The sequence below is a fragment of the Lineus longissimus genome, chromosome 1 (genome assembly GCF_910592395.1).
Source record: "Lineus longissimus chromosome 1, tnLinLong1.2, whole genome shotgun sequence".
NCBI lineage: Eukaryota > Metazoa > Nemertea > Pilidiophora > Heteronemertea > Lineidae > Lineus > Lineus longissimus.
The window spans coordinates 28014057-28034909 of record NC_088308.1 but is presented as its reverse complement, the minus strand read 5'-3'; the positions used below and the strand labels follow the sequence as shown (position 1 = coordinate 28034909).

Sequence of the window (20853 nt, the reverse complement as noted above, 5' to 3'; positions counted from 1 at the left end):
ATATCATATGATACAAACATCATTTCTGCACAAATTATACAATGATTGCTCACATCCGCTTGGGATATCATATTTGCATTCTCTAGATAGCAGTACATATCATGCATTGCTGCATGATATACACAGGATGGAATGAAAAGAAAATGTACATCACAGGCCCTTGACATTTCACTTAGTTAAGCTGCACCACGCATTATTCCTTTTGGTAAATACTCACTTGGGAATTTGGCAGTGTACAACAAATGAAGTCAGACACCAAACAAGCATTTCTATTAAGATCTCGCTAAACGTGGAAAAATCGAAACAGACGACCTAGAAGGCACAGATATTCTGACAATGATATAAGTAGAGCGATTACAAGGAGAGGAGATAGCAAAAGGCAAAGAAATAATAACGGCAAAAAAATTCATGAAACTTGGTTTGGCTGCACATCATAAAACTTGGCTTGGCTGCATGCCATTATCACTGCTCATGGCAACCTTCAAAAAGCTAGGATGAAATCACTTAAAAGTTGTGTCAACTGCAAAGAATATGTTGATGTTAGTAGCCACTAAGAGCTACACACCATAATGTTATGAGTGTTGCAGGTTGTCACTTTCACACTGCTTGGCTGCCAGTGCCAGATGACAAGACAAAAACACACATGTGACAGCATCAAACGTCTTCCATTTACCGCACTTCTATACAAGGAATATCAGAAAAATCCACAGAGACATTTTTAAAGTTTCCATTACAATTTTAAGTGGCACCAAGAATGCAAGGTTAATTACAGCCAAAATATTAATTTAGGTAGGCCTAAGTTTTCACAAGCTCATTTTCGAAGTTCCTTCTAAAAGGAATATCGTCATGACATCTCAAGTCCTCAAAGTGTTAATGAACAAGTTGTGAATGTGAGTTGGGAATGGGTGAGGAAAATGGATGTGATTTGAGAAGCTCGTTCCCTCCCTCTCTCTCTGTAACATTATAGAAGGGATTCTCTGACAATGCTACAGCCATACCAAGAGCACAGGTAATCTAGAGCTTCCCGTTGTCATGGTAACATATGCAACTTATAAGGAAGAGCTATCCTGCCTGATCTGATGGAGGTGCACATGGTATCAACGCCAATGAACGACACATGAAACCAGGAGCATCCTGACAATCAAAAGAGACGTCCTTTCTCTTTGTTAGGCAAAACAGGTCTTTTCACTGCCACATGTTTAGATGTGATAATAAGCTTGAATTCTTTAAAAAAAACAATATTCTGATGTGAAATATACATGACAAATGTTACCAAGTTTAAGACAGAGAAGGATTTTGTTCCAAAAAGTCAAGTATTATCATAACCTAAATTTTCAGGTGAATTTAACATTTTCTGAACAGTTCTCAAAATCGCTCACTCATGGAAAGAGTAAAGACTTCTGGTAGCTGTCCTAGTAACCTCCAACTTAACACTCAACGCTCAGCAGGAAACCACTGAAAGTAGCAACAATCTGGCAAACAGCATGCAATGGCAAATTTAGATGACATTGAAATATTAATTAGGATCACTTAACACAATGTTACGGACAAAAAATTGAGCCTTCATAATCAGCGTTTTGTAGTTAATGCTGGTGCTGATGATAAGTCAACAAAGACTCATTTTGGATTTAGTTTCATGCATTTGATGGCTATGAATAGAAAGCTGGGATCAAACGAGGGTCAAAAGTGAACGAAAAGATTTTAAAGTTGTTTTAAGTTGGAGAACACTGGACACCTACCGAATTTACCAGTATCTGTTCTTACCTTTATCTAGTCAGAAAAGAGAAAATGTATAAGACACATTAGAGCCCTCTTTTAGAAATGGCATTTTTAGGACACAATGTATAAGAGACAAGCAAAGATTGTTGTATGTTTAACAACTGATCATATGAATGAGGTTATGTCCCAATATCATGTACCTCACAACATAAAGTTCTACCAATCAAGACATTTTTTAGATCAGTTTACATGGTCAGTGGAAGAAATATCACTTTTAGCAAGACATTCATTCATGCAATATCTCTGAATGCCAGGAATACAAAATAACCATTTTGAAAAGCAAATGCATAAGGATGATGGGACAGACCAGTACTTGAACGTTTTTAAGGAATTCAAAAGAGAATACAGAAGTACCCCAGTCAGCCCCCAAAAAATGTTGGCTTTGAAAACGATGACTTAAGCCAAAGTCTGGAAAAATGGCTCCTAATTTTGACAACTACATGCACCCAATTTTGCATGTAGAGATTTTCCCAGTCAGCAAACTACTGATTTGAAAAACTGAAGACCTTTTTAAATGGATACTGCTCTAACTTGACAGCCCTGTTCCCCTATCCACTTCTTTTATTTACCGCTAACAAAAATCACGTCAATCTTTCCACAACACAACGCTCAGTCCAAAATGAAGCGCAGGGACATCAATGTCTGCAGGCCAGATCACTATAATAATTGGACAAGTTCTTAGCTGGTCAGATAATGGACTCGCGGCAATTGCCATGGTGAGAGATGCGTGCCATGATGAAAATAGAGCTAGTTATCGGCTGGCCACAAGAAATCAACAACATCGTTGATGATATATTGTTCGACCATAATAAGGTGGATAGTGAATTGGTCAGTCACCATTAGGAAAAGGTCAGGGGTCAAGCGCTAATGTCTTAAAATCTGACCAAAAGTTCTGAAATTAGGTGTGGTAATGTAATGTAAATGTAAGTTCATGAGGGGCTGGGGCATTTGAGTTTTTGGAATGGTTTCTTCACAAAATCCGAGAAAAAAACATAAATCAAGATATACAAGCTATTGAACCTTTGAAAATGTCACATTATTTATATCCCATAAGCCAAGAAGATTAAGAGCATTACTATATATCACTCAGAAGGCTAACTACATTGATATAAAGTTGAGTGTGGCACTGGTATTCGATATCACATATTACTGCTCAGGAGAGTGACAATAACAATGTCGAAAATCACCCATGAAAGCCTATAACACCTCGAGGAGAGCTGCTGCCTTCACATACATGTGTAAACAAGGTGTGCCTATACATGACATCACTGGTTGTCACGGCAACACAAGCAAGCTTGTGTAGGAATTGGTCTGTCAGAATCTGCACCTATAGGAAGTCGATGGGATTAGGTGAATGAATCGCCTTGCCTTATTCACATTGTAAGCGAATACGTAGAATACCTGGCAAACTGATGCACAGGACAAATAGATTCTGGTTGTCATTCTATGGAGATGGAGATGATGTTGAACGAAAATTGAAAGCTTAGCTTTAATCGTACCTGATGACCTGTAATTTTGTATATAGGAGAAGCCCTACTACAGACTACCTCTTCCATTATCAATATATCCGCCCCACAACACAAATATTCATCAAGATATTTCATGCCAACTAACACTCCCATTTGATTTATTTGGGTTTGAGTTTGAATTGAAGAGTCAATAAGCAGGAATCACCGATTCCAACAAGTTTGTTTGAACAGTCCTATCTGATTGTTTCACCTGAAGCCAATACAACACTACTTCACTGCACGTTTATTGTCATTGGCCGCCATCATGCAGCAAACATTGTACATGCATGAAAAGAGGGAAGTAAATTGATAATCATATTATACAGAATCAGAATATATTGCACGCTGTAGACCTTTGGGAGTGATCGTCTGCTAAAATCACGGAACATTTCATGACAAACACTTAAATGATGAAAAATATGTTATTCTCAAAAATATACACTTGAAATGTCACACACAAGTGGATTCAATAACAGTATCAGTTAAAGTATTTAGTTTTAAACGGCCATCAAGTCAAAATGCATCATTGAAGGCAATAGCAAGCCGTCAACTATTACTTTACAAGATGACAGTGGAATGTTGATCAAATCTGTTGACCAAATCATACTTTTCACGATCCCTTACGCATGAAGTGAGAATAGGCGATAAGGCCATGTTGTTATTGCTACGACGTCATATCGCAATACACTCGATGACATTTCTCGGCATGGTCAATTTGTCTGATTCATCAGCCGGGATTGGGTACATCATGACAATGGATGTTACCAATATCAAGCAGAGCGGAGGCAAAACATGATCATCGTGGATGTAATGAATAAAGATTGGAGGAAAAGATCACAGGTCATTTGGGAGCAGACAACTTCTCGTAATGAAAAATGAAAGGTCAACCTTGAGCAGTAGTCTACTATGTCAATGGCCATTGACCATTTGTTGGAGTGACTTAGTCACTCTGTTTACCATCCACTGAACATATTGAACTGACTGTTTACATGGAATCACTCTTTCGAAATGTTATTAGAAGCTTGGAGCTGGGTACGTCAAAAGCTACAATGCCAATGGTCATTGACTATTGTAGGAATGAAGCTGGTAGTGGTGGTTACATGTACCTAAATAATTCAAATGATAGGTCCCAATCACTGTTGTGATTTCATATGACAGCCAAACACACCTGAGCTGATCCAAAACCCTAGCATCGCTTTCAATATTGAAAAGGTCCAGTGCTAAATTTATGAAAGGGTTAACAATACTGGGGACATCTGCGAGGGAAAGGAAACAGCAACCAATCAAATATTCATACTAGAAATTGGTAGTTTCTATGACAACGCCACAGCATTATTACAATCATGGACATGGAGCTTATTCAACATCTACAACATCGTTAGTAACTTTTGTCTGCGTTCCTGCTTCAAATGAACAATAATTATGGTTTTCCCCGTGAACATATATTCTTGCCTCGGTCTCGCTCACCATGGAAACAGGGATGTCATGTTATTCATGAAACAAGAGTAAGCATAGGGAACGAGTGACTGCCAAGGTAACAGTAAACCCAGCGACACATATGCTGGAAACATATCACATCACGTATTCCAGCGTGATGCTTCTCAAGGAAACCACCCTTCTCAGACTCATGCTGGAAACATATCACATCACTTATTCCAGCGTGATGCTTCTCAAGGAAACCACCCTTCTCAGACTCATGCTGGAAATATATCACATCACTTATTCCAGCGTGATGCTTCTCAAGGAAACCACCCTTCTCAGACTCATGCTGGAAACATATCACATCACTTATTCCAGCGTGATGCTTCTCAAGGAAACCACCCTTCTCAGACTCATGCTGGAAACATATCACATCACTTATTCCAGCGTGATGCTTCTCAAGGAGACCACCCTTCTCAGACTCATGCTGGAAACATATCACATCACTTATTCCAGCGTGATGCTTCTCAAGGAAACCACCCTTCTCAGTCTCATGCTGGAAACATATCACATCACTTATTCCAGCGTGATGCTTCTCAAGGAAACCACCCTTCTCAGTCTCATGCTGGAAACATATCACATCACTTATTCCAGCGTGATGCTTCTCAAGGAAACCACCCTTCTCAGACTCATGCTGGAAACATATCACATCACTTATTCCAGCGTGATGCTTCTCAAGGAAACCACCCTTCTCAGTCTCATGCTGGAAACATATCACATCACTTATTCCAGCGTGATGCTTCTCAAGGAAACCACCCTTCTCAGACTCATGCTGGAAACATATCACATCACTTATTCCAGCGTGATGCTTCTCAAGGAAACCACCCTTCTCAGACTCATGCTGGAAACATATCACATCACTTATTCCAGCGTGATGCTTCTCAAGGAAACCACCCTTCTCAGACTCATGCTGGAAACAGATCACATCACTTATTCCAGCGTGAAGCTTCTCAAGGAAACCACCCTTCTCCTGACTTGATCTAATTGTCTGTGTCTAATTGACATTTCATATGATTGGTGTTTGTATCATCATTGCAATCAATTGCTGGTCTGGACCACATATTATCTTAGCATAAAGAATATATGTGTTAGTCTAGTTTGGACCTAGACATAAACATGTTGGTGATATGACTATGAGAGAATATTTCACACCAGAAAGTCTGTAGAAAATCCACACTACTATGATACTATAGAAACTTATTTGCTATGCTGTATTAATAGCCAGAGAGAATTCCCCTTAAAAATGCACCACAATGCGGCTGATGATGTGAGATGTAGCCTCAACAACCTCCGGAAAGTCTATGACCACCTTGCTTCAAGCAGACACATTGGTGCCACATCTCTCTCTTCACTAACACCAGTGTCCTGACTTCCTAACTTTCATTCCTACATCACATATATAAAGACTAGGAGACAAAAAGCTGCTCTAATAATTGAAATTATACATGCATTAACCATTGATAAACACACAAGTAATAACATTTGTGTGCACTTCACCATATCATCAGCAAAACATCCCAACATCAATAAGTAATAATTTCAAAACCCATTAGGCCGAGCATATTCTCCTTCAAGCAACACAGCACAGTTCATTTAGTAGTTTCTGTGTTGTCATAGCTGAGCGATTGGTTCATATCTTCACCGAAGAAGTCAAAAACATATTTCAAGAAATGATCTTCTGATGTTGCAAACATTCGTCAAGGTTGCAGCTTTACAGATTAATTTGCAAGTCAAGCTTGGCATAAGTGGCTGAATTGCTGTTTCTTCTTATAAGCCACAACAACCTTTAAGCTTTCAACTTCAACACCATATTTGGGTAAAACTTAGGTGATGAATTTGGTAAGTTTTCTAACACAAGTAGTTTGTCCTACAAATTGAAAGTGTGATAGGAAGGACTTGTGTCAACAATCTCAAACTTTTTGACTCAAAATCCACCCAATCGATTTTGTTGATGAATTCGGGAGAAGATGAGTTGGTCTTGTTCGTCGTCTCCAATGCCACGACGAGGGGAGAAGGTGAAAGCAGAATGCATTGTAAACGATGACACACCGGAGACACAGCTTCAATGCATCCTATAGATGGTGGCCATGGCAACCAACTGGAGCTTGGGAAAATAAATATTTCAATTTGCTCCAAGTCTGAATAGTAATGTTGTTATGAGCAGCATGTTCTAATGTGGCCTCCTTTACAGTGTGCGATGATCCAGGAGGAAGCCCTGTACACTGGATCCACAGAGGATTGGTACAAGGGCCTAAAGTTTACATACCAGGAGGACCAGATTTATCATGAATTGAAGTGACAGAATGAAGGACAGAGATCAGTAAGGTGTGTCATATGACCTGCTACTAGCATGTACTGTTTGGAGGGATGCCTCAAGACCTCTTTTTTAGTTAACCACAAAGAACAACTCTACAGTCTACAGTTTTGTCATCAGCACAGATGGCAGCAAGGATGGAAGAGGCAGAAATAAGTTATGACAATTCATATCCGGTGAACATGTCCCCATCAGTAGACAATAAATTGAAAATCCCCTTGTAATCAATCAAAAACTACCATGTCTTTTACAAGAATTCAACCAGCGGGAAAATCCTTCACTTTCAATGTTAAGAGGTTTTTTTAGTAACAATCTCTCCAGCTGTTGTAGAATACATGACGAGGAGGAATCAATAATGTAAGTTATATACTCATTCACTCACACAGCAAAAAATAACGCTTACTCAGAATACATCAGCACCAGTACATCACCAAAAAGATCACTTGCGACACTGAAATGGTACAGGTCTAATTTTACAGACCTATTTGTTATGTACGGCATCATCAAGCACCAAACAGTGTCAGTGTACTGGCCACCAAAAACAAAAGCCAACATATATTTGAGAGGCACAACTTCAACATCTAAACCAATCCAATTATCCTGTATCTACGCCAAATCCCTGCCAGAATACAAATGGCAAGGCACCAACAGCATCGCCAAATGCCAACTTAGCCATCTCCTCATGGAAAACCTACCCTCGGCACGACTGCCGGGTATTAAGTCGCCATCGTATGCAGTGTGTGCGTGATTGAGATATATTGTTCAGGATGTGTTTATTAGCCACGAAGGAATATATAGGGAAGGAAATCAATCTCATTATCACATCACCTTGTATAAATTACCATAAGGAGACGATGGTATCACCATGATTGAGGGCTAGACACTGAGTTGGTGACAACGAACGCAAGACATCAGGTTCACCAAGCTAACCATTGCTATCCAAAGTGAGGGCTGATACAGACTCTGAGCTTGTCACAAGATGTTTGGTAAGACATCTGGTAAACCAAGACAGCCATGTCAGAAATGAGGGAGTGCAAGCCAGAAAGGAATATATAATAGGCCTCAGCTGTGTTGTCTGTGACAATCAGGAGGCTGGATGCGGGATCACAAATACCACGCCAGTCACTGAACATACTGGAGGCTGGGAAGTGGCCTCAGTGTCACCAACAGCACCTCCACATGATTCTGTCTATGATAATGGTGACGGGCGCATACGTATTGAACTAAATGACCAAATAGGCACAGCTTTATCAAGCCCGAAGGCCTAGTATAATACTAGTATGAAGTCTAAAGTACATGTATAACCAATATGTATGCCAATTACTGTGCTGAGACCAAATCAGACCTGCAACAATCATCAGCCAACAGGTTGTGCCCATGTTGCAGCTGTTGCACAATGAAGTCTGAATGAAACAGCGGTTAGATTATGACCAGTGTAGGAGTCCATAGATTTTCTAAAGTTTTCAATGTGCAACCTCATTCTGGCGACAATGGACATCCACTGATGTTGAGGATAGGTTGTGAACAGAAGTATCCTGTCCAACCATGAAACGGCTCATCAGCCACTACTTCTCCGAGACACTTTCTCGTTCTCACCAATCAGGGAATTTTACAAAGTGATGCTCAGTTCCAATGGTTGTCAAAGACACAGGAATGTTGTCTTGCTTCTGTTAAGGAAATCGCTTTGGCCAGTTGTTAACTCTTAGCAGCAGTTGCCCTGTGGTTCCTAAAGGCACCACTTCGGACAACAGCGACCCACCCGTAATCATAGAAAGTGGCCATGTTTCCACGCAGCCAGGCTGATGCTCTTAGTGCTAACATTCCTTCAAGTGTCCATCACCATGTGTAATGGAATCCTGATGACATGCCTAGCATCTTTTAAGAGCTGGCTGATGATAAGTTGATGTGTCAATGCATTGTCATCTGATTGTGACCAGGAAGGGGATTATGGACTAGATCTGATCACAAATTAATTTCTGACTTGACTTCAACATTCCATGGTTGATCTACATCTTCAATTCTGAAAACGACTGCTGACTGGTCTAAATCTTCAACATTGGGAAAATTTCCTGACTGGTCCACATCTTGTACGCTTGAAAAGTCTGCTGACTGGTCTAAAACTTCTACACTGGAGAAGTCTGCTGACTGGTCCATATCTTGTACGCTGGAAAGGTCTGCTGAATGGTCTACAACTTCTACACTGGAGAAGTCTGCTGACTGGTCCATATCTTGTACGCTAGAAAGGTCTACTGACTGGTCTACATCTTCTACACTGGAGAAGTCTGCTGACTGGTCCATATCTTGTACGCTGGAAAGGTCTGCTGACTGGTCTACATCTTCTACACTAGAGAAGTCTGCTGACTGGTCTACATCTTCTACACTAGAGAAGTCTGCTGACTGGTCCACATCTTATACGCTGGAAAGGTCTGCTGACTGGTCTACATCTTCTACACTAGAGAAGTCTGCTGACTGGTCTACATCTTCTACACTAGAGAAGTCTGCTGGCTGGTCCCCATCTTGTACGCTGGAAAGGTCTGCTGACTGGTCTACAACTTCTACACTAGAGAAGTCTGCTGACTGGTTCACATCTTATACGCTGGAGAAGTCTGCTGACTGGTCAACATCTTATACACTGGAGAAGTCTGCTGACTGGTCTACATCTTCTACACTGGAGAAGTCTGCTGACTGGTCCCCATCTTGTACGCTGGAAAGGTCTGCTGACTGGTCTACAACTTCTACACTAGAGAAGTCTGCTGACTGGTTCACATCTTATACGCTGGAGAAGTCTGCTGACTGGTCAACATCTTATACACTGGAGAAGTCTGCTGACTGGTCTACATCTTCTACACTGGAGAAGTCTGCTGACTGGTCCACATCTTGTAAGCTGGAAAGGTCTGCTGACTGGTCTACATCTTCTACACTGGAGAAGTCTGCTGACTGGTCTACATCTTCTACACTGGAGAAGTCTGCTGACTGGTCCACATCTTGTAAGCTGGAAAGGTCTGCTGACTGGTCTACATCTTCTACACTGGAGAAGTCTGCTGACTGGTCCACATCTTGTAAGCTGGAAAGGTCTGCTGACTGGTCTACATCTTCTACACTGGAGAAGTCTGCTGACTGGTCCACATCTTGTAAGCTGGAAAGGTCTGCTGACTGGTCTACATCTTCTACACTGGAGAAGTCTGCTGACTGGTTCACATCTTATACGCTGGAAAGGTCTGCTGACTGGTCTACATCTTCTACACAGGAGAAGTCTGCTGACTGGTCCACATCTGGTAAGCTGGAAAGGTCTGCTGACTGGTCTACAACTTCTACACTGGAGAAGTCTGCTGACTGGTCCATATCTTGTACGCTGAAAAGGTCTGCTGACTGGTCTACATCTTCTACACTAGAGAAGTCTGCTGACTGGTCCATATCTTGTACGCTGGAAAAGTCTGCTGACTGGTCTACATCTTCTACACTAGAGAAGTCTGCTGACTGGTCCCCATCTTGTACGCTGGAAAGGTCTGCTGACTGGTCTAAAACTTCTACACTGGAGAAGTCTGCTGACTGGTCCATATCTTGTACGCTGGAAAGGTCTGCTGACTGGTCCACATCTTGTACGCTGGAAAGGTCTGCTGACTGGTCTACATCTTCTACACTGGAGAAGTCTGCTGACTGGTCCACATCTTATACGCTGGAAAGGTCTGCTGACTGGTCTACATCTTCTACACTGGAGAAGTCTGCTGACTGGTCCATATCTTGTACGCTGGAAAGGTCTGCTGACTGGTCTACAACTTCTACACTGGAGAAGTCTGCTGACTGGTCCCCATCTTGTATGCTGGAAAGGTCTGCTGACTGGTCTAAAACTTCTACACTGGAGAAGTCTGCTGACTGGTCCACATCTTATACGCTGGAAAGGTCTGCTGACTGGTCTACATCTTCTACACTGGAGAAGTCTGCTGACTGGTCCATATCTTGTACGCTGGAAAGGTCTGCTGACTGGTCTACATCTTCTACACTGGAGAAGTCTGCTGACTGGTCCCCATCTTGTATGCTGGAAAGGTCTGCTGACTGGTCTAAAACTTCTACACTGGAGAAGTCTGCTGACTGGTCCATATCTTGTACGCTGGAAAGGTCTGCTGACTGGTCCACATCTTGTACGCTGGAAAGGTCTGCTGACTGGTCTACATCTTCTACACTGGAGAAGTCTGCTGACTGGTCCACATCTTATTCGCTGGAAAGGTCTGCTGACTGGTCTACATCTTCTACACTGGAGAAGTCTGCTGACTGGTCCATATCTTGTACGCTGGAAAGGTGTGCTGACTGGTCTACAACTTCTACACTGGAGAAGTCTGCTGGCTGGTCCCCATCTTGTACGCTGGAAAGGTCTGCTGACTGGTCTACAACTTCTACACTGGAGAAGTCTGCTGACTGGTCCATATCTTATATGCTGGAAAGGTCTGCTGACTGGTCTACAACTTCTACACTGGAGAAGTCTGCTGACTGGTCCACATCTTGTACGCTGGAAAGGTCTGCTGAATGGTCTACAACTTCTACACTGGAGAAGTCTGCTGGCTGGTCCCCATCTTGTACGCTAGAAAGGTCTGCTGACTGGTCTACAACTTCTACACTGGAGAAGTCTGCTGACTGGTCCCCATCTTGTACGCTAGAAAGGTCTGCTGACTGGTCTACATCTTCTACACTGGAGAAGTCTGCTGACTGGTCTACATCTTCTACACTGGAGAAGTCTGCTGGCTGGTCCACATCTTATATGCTGGAAAGGTCTGCTGACTGGTCTACATCTTCGACACTGGAGAAGTCTGCTGACTGGTCTACATCTTCTACACTAGAGAAGTCTGCTGACTGGTCTAAATCTTCTACACTAGAGAAGTCTGCTAACTGGTCTACATCTTGTACGCTGGAAAGGTCTGCTGACTGGTCTACATCTTCTACACTGGAGAAGTCTGTTGGCTGGTCTACATCTTCTACACTGGAAAAGTCTGCTGAGAGGTATACATCTTCTACACAGGAAACATCTGTGACTGGTCCACACCTTCAACACTGGAAACATCTGATGACTGGTCGACATCTTTTAGGCTGAAAGTCTGCTGATTGGTTTACATCTGCAGCTAGGGAAGCGCTCACTGTTTACAATGCTTGGAATCAGGGACATAGAGTAGCTAGGAAGTCGTCATCAATTTTTAAATCTCTTTGTTGTTTGAAGGTGCCGACACACAAGGAAAGCGGCCAACATTTAAATTACTTGATCAATGTTGGTAGTTTTGATTCACACCCACACAACTCGTCATGGCATATGGTCTTTTTCTCTTGATCAGCGCTATGGGCAAGAAGTCACATACTCAATGACTGGTGTGATGGCCAGGAAATACCAGCACACCAACCATGAGAATGCTGCACCACGGTTGAGTCATAATGGTCACTCAGTATCATGGACTAGCCATCAGAATGAAACTGATGAATGTGAATATAATGAAGGCATTGGTGCTGAATCAACGACACACACTCAGTCTCTGCCATGGCAACCTGACATCAATTAAGGAAAACCAATCAAAGTGACCTGTACAGCATTGTTTTCAGAACGAGATTACATAAATCTCATTTTACTCACAGCGGACTCGAGTTACCAATCAATCTGGGAAGCCCCTGATGAATACTATGATCTTGAAACAAACAACATCTGATATGGTTTAGAAAGAGCAAGTCATTAAGCATGAAAAATAACCCCTGGTCACTGATTGCCACATTTTCTGGTATTGGGGCTTAAACAAACGAAATCAGCTGCAGATATGATGATTCTGACATGATCTGACTCTAGATGGGTGACTGGTCAAGGTCTGCAGCAAGAGAGCAAGTTGTCTATAAACATCACAGCCATGTCTGTGACAATGCATTCTAATAAATGGGAAGTTACTCCTACAAACAAACATTCAATTAGGATGTCATGAACTAATTTTCGATTAGGATCTTCTTGCAAACCATACTAACCATGATATTTCCAGGAAGACGTATAACTCGTTATGAATTGTGCAGAAATCATGCGAAGCAAAAATTCTCCATCAAGGGTGTGGTGTACCAAAATCGTTGATATTAAACAGCATTTTTTAAACTAAGCCCCAGATTGTCTCAAGGCACTTTTGATACTGATATGAACACAATGGGGAAGAAATCAAATGCTCCCTGAAATGTGAAATACATGAAGATGATTAAAGCAAATCATGATTGAGATATTGACCTGTTTATTTTATTATTCTTGAACTCCCCAAGGCCAAAAACACGATCCCAGATGAGCTTGGCTTTCTATTTTAGGATGCATACAGCCATTACATGCTGCCAGATAAAAATGATCGACATTATTCTCAACGCAGTCTCTAGATGCTTCTGATGATATATGCATGCCAAGAACATACATATGTACAGCACCTAGAGGCAAATTTATATGTAACATTCCGCTCCGCTGTAACATTAATAGTCTTTAGGCTAATAAAATATACATGTCTTCTGGAGGAGGGCTTTCTAGGCATTCTTCCACCTATTCAAATGCAGATATTTCTTGTTGTGATACGTTTAGTGGTTTTGTGCGTAGGGTTGTATCTTCTCTGATTCCAACTCACTGCAGCTGCAGGTTCAGTTGAGGTGAGAACAAGACCATCCTGGTGCTATCTTAGAGGCTGAGGGATCACTTTAGATGGGCTAGCAACAAGGACATTCAACAAGTGGGAATCAATCCACAGCAGGTTATAAAATAGCATGCTTGCAAGGCAGACTCGGACCACACCTTTTCAGAGGGGTGTTCTGTGCCCGCACAAACGACCTCTCTCACTAGACATGCCAGATAGGCTACTGTACTATAATGACAAGAGGCAGAAACTTAAAAATGCCTTGAATTTGTCTGCAATCTATTTGAATAATCGCATGAGTTTGATTGTCTTCATGATTCAAACCTTGACCCTACTATGTGGTAGACCAGCAGTTTTACATAATGAGCTATATGGAGCTCCCAGAATAGATGGATCAAAAGATGCTTTTGATGGTTTGCCAAGGGTGGGCTATTAGTATGAGCAAGTAGCCTTTTCCTAAGGTGGGAAAGATCAGCGCTATCATAAATCATAATGTACTTTAGAACAGCGATTGCAAGTGCAATATTTGCCTCAAGCTGGCAGTCTAGGAAGTTCTGCACTACCTGGGTTAAAAATGACCACTTCCGACTCAACAAATAGAAAGAACAGGCAAGACTATACATACACCTACGACTTAGCAAACTATTTCGTTTTTTGAGGCTAAACAAAAGACGATGTCTGGTAATTAATTCACTCAAACTAGGGCTGGTCTTATTATTTACCTCAAGAGTAATTACATTTTGGGCCCAGAGCTTGACAGGTTGAGACGGACTGGTTTTTCAGTTCATTGCTGTCTGTCTTTTGAAAACCTAATCATGCATTTTGTCCCCGGATTTTCAACTTAACTAACGTGACCACCCCGGTAATGCGACCATTTAACCTCGGAGCCATGAGTGGTCATGTTACCGGGGTTCCACTGTACATGTAGTGTGGTGAGATGTTTCAGCAATTCATTTGCTCACTATAAATGTAAGCAGTGGGTGGCATGTTATTGAGCAGATGACACTGTAGCACAGGGAAACTCAATGCAGAGTTTAGGAAACTGTTCATTAAAATATTTACGCCAAAGGTTTTTATATGAATTCAAATCCATTGGAATAAGCCAATCCAGCCAATGTGAAAATTTTGTTTAGAGTGCTTGGCTCTAGGACGTATCACCCAAGTGATCTTAGGTAAAACAGTTTGGGCTGAATTCAAGAGATCATTCTCCCCTCGTAAAGAGCTACACGTTTTGAATAGGGTTTTCCCTTGCCTTGACCCCCCCCTTCCAATAGAATAATGATTGATCAAATAGTAATAAAGTTATGGAGAGTCCAATATCGAGAGCTCTTCTCTGATATGATGCGTGATTAACTAGAAGACAATCAATCATGTTTTTGATTTGATCATCTTGTTTTGTAAGGGTGAGCTTCCACTGATCACATCCACTGCACGGGGAGGCTCAGATCAATGGCGACACGGCCGACCATCATAGCACTGCCAGATCGCAACCAATCATAATAGAGAGTAGACACCATTTTCATTGCACAATCAGAGCGCGTGGAATCACGGCTATTTACGAGCTGCGATTGCATTTTGAGCTACGATTAGGAGGAGTGAATGTGTGATACAACTTCCAAGTTAAGTATGTTACATCACGGAACCATTAATATTGCTTGATGATGCATCCAAAGCTCAATCCAATGACATTACTGGTGTTGGGAATAAATTTCTGGTAGCATTAAACCCACCCAAACTTTTCTCAAACTAATTTTAGAGGGGTATAATGCACTCCTTACACCCCACTACTTCATTAGGAAAATGATGATTGGCACATTTTCTGATTCGTTAGGTCATTTGAGTGTCGGCCTTGGATTAGAGTTTCCGGGATGTCACAGCAATAATAAAAGCTTGTTTGCCCGGCGAATAAATAAATCAGGTTTAATTGTCACAACATAAGACATGGCCATGGGTAAAACATATTATTAAAAGCCATTAGCGCTGCTAAAATAACTCCATAAAGTCAAAACTAAAGCACTTTTCATTGCACACTGAAAAGCTTGTTTGCACAATTTTCATGATAATAATGATTTATTCTGTGCGGTCAACATCAATATGGCCATAAAAGCTGGTGGTATCATGGAGTAATTTCGAATGTAAATGACTTCATGACAATGATGTAATTGTTGAGCATTATTCATTATTGTAGCCAATTTAGCACCAAGTAACAATACCAGCTGATCAACACGCAATCTCCGCATTACATGCAATATACGATAGGAGCATGATTCACCCACATCACGGACTTTTTTTTAGGATTTTCCATTCTCGCCCCGATGCAGGCTTTATCTTGGATGGTATTTTCAGGGAGTTGAATCAGATGAAAGAGGCACAATTTATCAACTTGTTTGGTTACATGTTTATCAACTTAAGTTCCTAAAACTGGTTCAAAAGTACAAGCACAATGCTGATGATGAAAGAAGAACATAACACTGAGGTAAAAACTTTGTCTATCTATGCAGTCATCATAACACAAAACAATTGTTCCTCACATCCACTATACCCTGGAGGGCTACAAACTAGACCAAACTAGAGACTCTGGTTTTCAAATGTACTGCTACCTGGATTTCTAATCAATATAATGCCAGATATTGATACAAAGAACAATAAAAAGCTTCCAATCTATCTGATGCCTCTGTTGTTTATATCAATATTGCACAGGTATGGCATTTTTTAAGTGCACAACCTGGAGCAGTTTATAGGTCAAACATAAAAGTCATAATTCGATTTATTTAGCTGAGGACCCTAGTTGCAAACAATCTGAGATTTTGTTGACAAATTTGAAGATAGTCATCATGGACACTTAGCAGCACATCCTCAATGAAAATAACAACACAAGCCTCACCTCACTGAAATGACTGATGACAAACGATCCTGAAAAATGAATTGATGGAGCAAGTGCTTACCTCTCGCAGAGAGTTTTCTTGTGTTAATTATTTTGGCGGCATACTCCTGTCCATTTGCGATTTTGATACATCTCTTCACAATAGAGAATGCTCCCCTGAAAAACACAAGGACAGAATATGACTATCATTATCAGGGATGTGAAGTGGTGAAAATTAGATCAAACCATCGCACAATGAAATGTCAACCATTTTCCTTCATGATAAAGGGATGTGAAGTGGTGAAAATTAGATCAAACCATCGCACAATGAAATGTCAACCATTTTCCTTCATGATAAATATTGACTTTTAAACTGTTAGTCATACATTCGAAAGTAACATGATTTGAGGAAGGGCAATTGAATCAAACATTCAGCATGTCCTAGTTTCATATAAGCCACCCACACACTTCAAAATGTTCCTACTTCTTGCCTTGCATCGGCCGATGCCAAAATAGAGCAGGAGTACCACAAGGCTAAGATACTTGGCCCTTTCTACTCATCATATAAATGTACCCAGTATATGCGTCGTCTCAACCACAACTAAAGCACTGACTCCTCACACATGTCAGTGTCACTTGCTTCAGTTCGTGCTCCCTATTGCATTTATAGCAAAGATCAGTGTTGCATTGCAAACTTGGTTTTGATGAATTAAATTTGATAGGATGACATCTGGATCTCAAGGCAGAAATTTGCTGTTCATTTTGCAACTGCATCCCTCAATAGGAAGGAGCGGTAGATCACTTCGTACAAAGTTATAAATTCCCCATCAATACCGAATCATGCTCAGCATCTGGAGCAGTTATTTCAAGGCCTTGTTTTTATTTACAAGATTGTTGTACTTGTGAACCCGATGTCCTGACGATGAAGAGTTAATGCAAAGAATTCTTGCCTAGGATTGCAGCCAAGATGTTGGCTATTCACAGGTATGTAGCAGTACTACCTGTCTGAGACCCCAAGCTTGAACGCTTCCATAGCAGGAGAACATGACTAAGTTAACATGCAACGCCAGCTAGGCAAACCATGCTGGTTTCTTTTTGTCATCACCAGCTCTGTTGATGGAAGAAGCATGCAGAGTTCAAACCGTGATCTCTAATGGTTGCAGCAAGAATGAGGATGTACAGAACAAGTTCAACAACTTGTTTTCAAAAAACTTGTACAAGTACTCATGCCGTTCCTGGGAATTTAGATAGATGCAACGACTGCAAACAGGGTAAGAGGGGTGTGAGTTACACTCTGGATGCAGTGGAGTCGACCGGCCTCGTCCCGTCGCCCTCTCATGCATGAATCATTCAGAGCACAACCTATTCAATATTTCACAATCATTCAAGGACGATCTTCACACAGTCCCCACACGAACAATTCCCAGTTGCACTTTCGGTACAGTTTCAAATCAATAGCAGGACACACATGCAGTAGCAATAGCATGCAATACACCAACTCACTCTCCTCAGTTAAAAAAAAGCAGAGCAATTAATTTTATTATATATTTTGTGGAGGCTGACATCATCAGTGCTTGTGTGTAGCAATACTTGTACTAAATTATCCCACACACATAACGAATCTGTAATGATTTCATATTTGTGTCTGGTGGGAAATAAGTGCCACTGCTTGTTTTTCAGCCAATTCAGGATGTTTCAGGCCTCATGCAGCCTCCCATTCTGGGAACTGGCTACATCAATGAGCGCAGAAAGCTCAATGCAGCTAACACACCAATATTGATGGTTGATGCAGGCCTCATTGAACATAGTGTACCCAGCTGTTTTGAAGCGATTATCGAATGTGAGTTTAATTCAGCCACTCAATGACACCCAAGGGAGACACAGAAATGGATAATTCGTGAGCAACACACCAGTCATACTGATCCAATGTCATACAATTTACAAAACTCTGACGAGCAGAATACAGTGTAAAAGTATTCCAGTTGTGAAGATGGATTGAAGCTGAAATCACTTTCACATTCTCATGCTCATCAACACTTGTCACATGACATATCATTCAGAACACATCGTACAACTTGAATGAGCAGGCAGCTGCAGATGTTTAACTGCGTTTCACATCAACTTTAGAACCACTGTATTATTCAATAACACTGAAGTGTTATGGAGAAAACCATTGATTTCATTCATAACAAAGGACAATTCTAACATTATGGTCAGAGACAATTATGAGTCTGACTTGATAGTCAGAACTTCAACACAGTTCAATCTGACAGCTAGGAGGAGTGATGACTTATTGTAAACAACCACACAAACCCTTGAAGAAGTCTTTCAATTGGCACTGAAAGGCTCAGACAAGCCCATTCAATGATCATGAACTATTTCATTATCTAGACATGGTTCGTTGAATTCCAAAAACTGTCCCAGCGCCAATGATATGATATTCATTTTAAAACAGAATAGGATGCTACTAACAAGACTCATTTTCAGGCAGAAAAGACAGGTGGTAAACGTTTGAGTTGGCCAACATGTCTTCTGTTATCTGTACTCTTTTTCCACTTAAGTGGAAATTGTGATTTAAGTAAGCCTGTCATATGAGGCAAAATAGTTTATGCTATGCATGTTCTACACCAGACAGTTGATTCTTGGTAGCATTGCCATTGATTTTGTTTCCCACAGCGCTAAAAACATCTCCTGTACCATTATCAACCGTCCAACACGGATGCAGGGGATGGCATGGCACTCTATTCAGCAGGTTAACCATCAACAATCCAAATTTGATAGCAGTACAGAAGAAGTAAGACTAATATTCCAATATTAAATTCCAACTTATCTAGAGCATGATGCATGACAGGCAGTAGCCAACAGGTACCCTGATATCAGGTAGCCCACCTTGGCTCATTATAGGCCTACACTAGAAAACAGAACAGCTTGCTCCTCATTGTAGTGTATAAGATGGGATGTACAACTTGGGTTATCAGACAGACAGCCTTTCAAGTTACACTTTGTGTACATCTTCACAGCCACGTGTACAAACCGGCCTGCCCCCTCAACATCAAGATACCATCAGTATTACTTCACCAGTATGACAAGTCAGCATTTGCACTAGCAGAAGCAGCACTTTGGTCATTTGTCGTTTGATACAAAGCTGCTGGGAAATCATTCATAAACCTTAATTCCACAGTTCCTCAGTAAAAGACACAGATCAGGTGATAATTAGTAAATAAGCGTAAAATGCTGTAAAGAACCTTTGTTCTTTTCTCCTTTTATCTCAAGTTGTCCATCAGTGGACCTGACTGGCTTGATCCAGAGCTGGAGGGACCAAATACTTTTTTCTCTTGGCTCTATTTACCAGACCAGGTTGGTCTGAGCCAGGACAGTCAAGTTTTCACTCTAACATGATTGTACTTTGTGACTGAAACGCATGAATGAGAGGGCGGATGAACTTCCAAAACTTTCATTTAGACACAAAAGGAAAAGCCAGAACAGGAGCAAATAGTGCATCTTCCTCTTTACTATGTTTTTTTTCAACTGGCCACACCACCAGGAGGACTATGTCACAACCACATCACCTGAATGAAGACGGAACAATAAAGCTGCCTTGTCAGTCTGTCTGACATAACAGAAGCCAGTCTCCAGCAGATACATAGTAGACATACAATGCATATCATCATCTTTAGCTCCGATGAACAGATCAATGTGACAGTGATTGTGAAGGACGGTCACCACGGTTGATAATCGGCACAATCAGGAGAAGTCATCCTCCATGGTCCATGGCATCTGTGCCTGGGATGTTCACTTTTGATTGTCTTATCACAAAATGATGCGGCCTTATCTGAGGCGAGTTACTCCTAAAATCATAAAATACAGGTCTGCACCCGGTCTGCCTCTTCATTTTGTCAATTTCTCGGGAGGACTATAAAATCCATTACACGAAAATTTATGCCGACGAGGCTGCCTGGCTGTTCGGGAGGACACAGAAAATTATCCATATCTCCAAAACTGTAGAGGCTATCCCCTTAAAACTTTCAATTTACAAGCACAACATGTCCTGCTTCATTTTCCTGTGCTTTGTTTATCCATACTTACTTTCCTAATTCCTCTTTTAGCTCGTAAAGATCGTGAAATTTCTGGGTAGTTGTTTGAGGGGCGGCCATTTTGAAATGAAAATGAATGCTTAATTGATAAATCTCGTTGGTTCTCGCTGACGGTGGGCACCTGCGAGATGTCGTCTGCTGGAGGTTTATAGAAGTTCAATAGGTGGCATATACGCATTGATAAGCATTTAGAGTG

The 20853-nt window shown here is 41.2% G+C and overlaps 1 protein-coding gene across 24 annotated transcripts in view; it reads right to left on the bottom strand.

Annotated features, from left to right (window-relative positions):
• The window catches only part of LOC135495751 (calcium/calmodulin-dependent protein kinase type II delta chain-like), a 91117-nt gene extending 70394 nt beyond the window's left edge, over positions 1-20723 (bottom strand). For all 24 annotated transcript variants that reach the window (XM_064784684.1, XM_064784828.1, XM_064784658.1 and 21 more), the window contains exons 1-2: positions 20650-20723; positions 16646-16740 (exon numbers count right to left, since the gene is read on the bottom strand). In XM_064784684.1, coding sequence (XP_064640754.1) covers positions 16646-16740; positions 20650-20717 — 163 coding nt within the window. In that variant the 5' untranslated portion in view covers positions 20718-20723. The remainder of the gene's footprint in view (positions 1-16645; positions 16741-20649) is intronic.
• Positions 20724-20853: the final 130 nt, after the last annotated feature.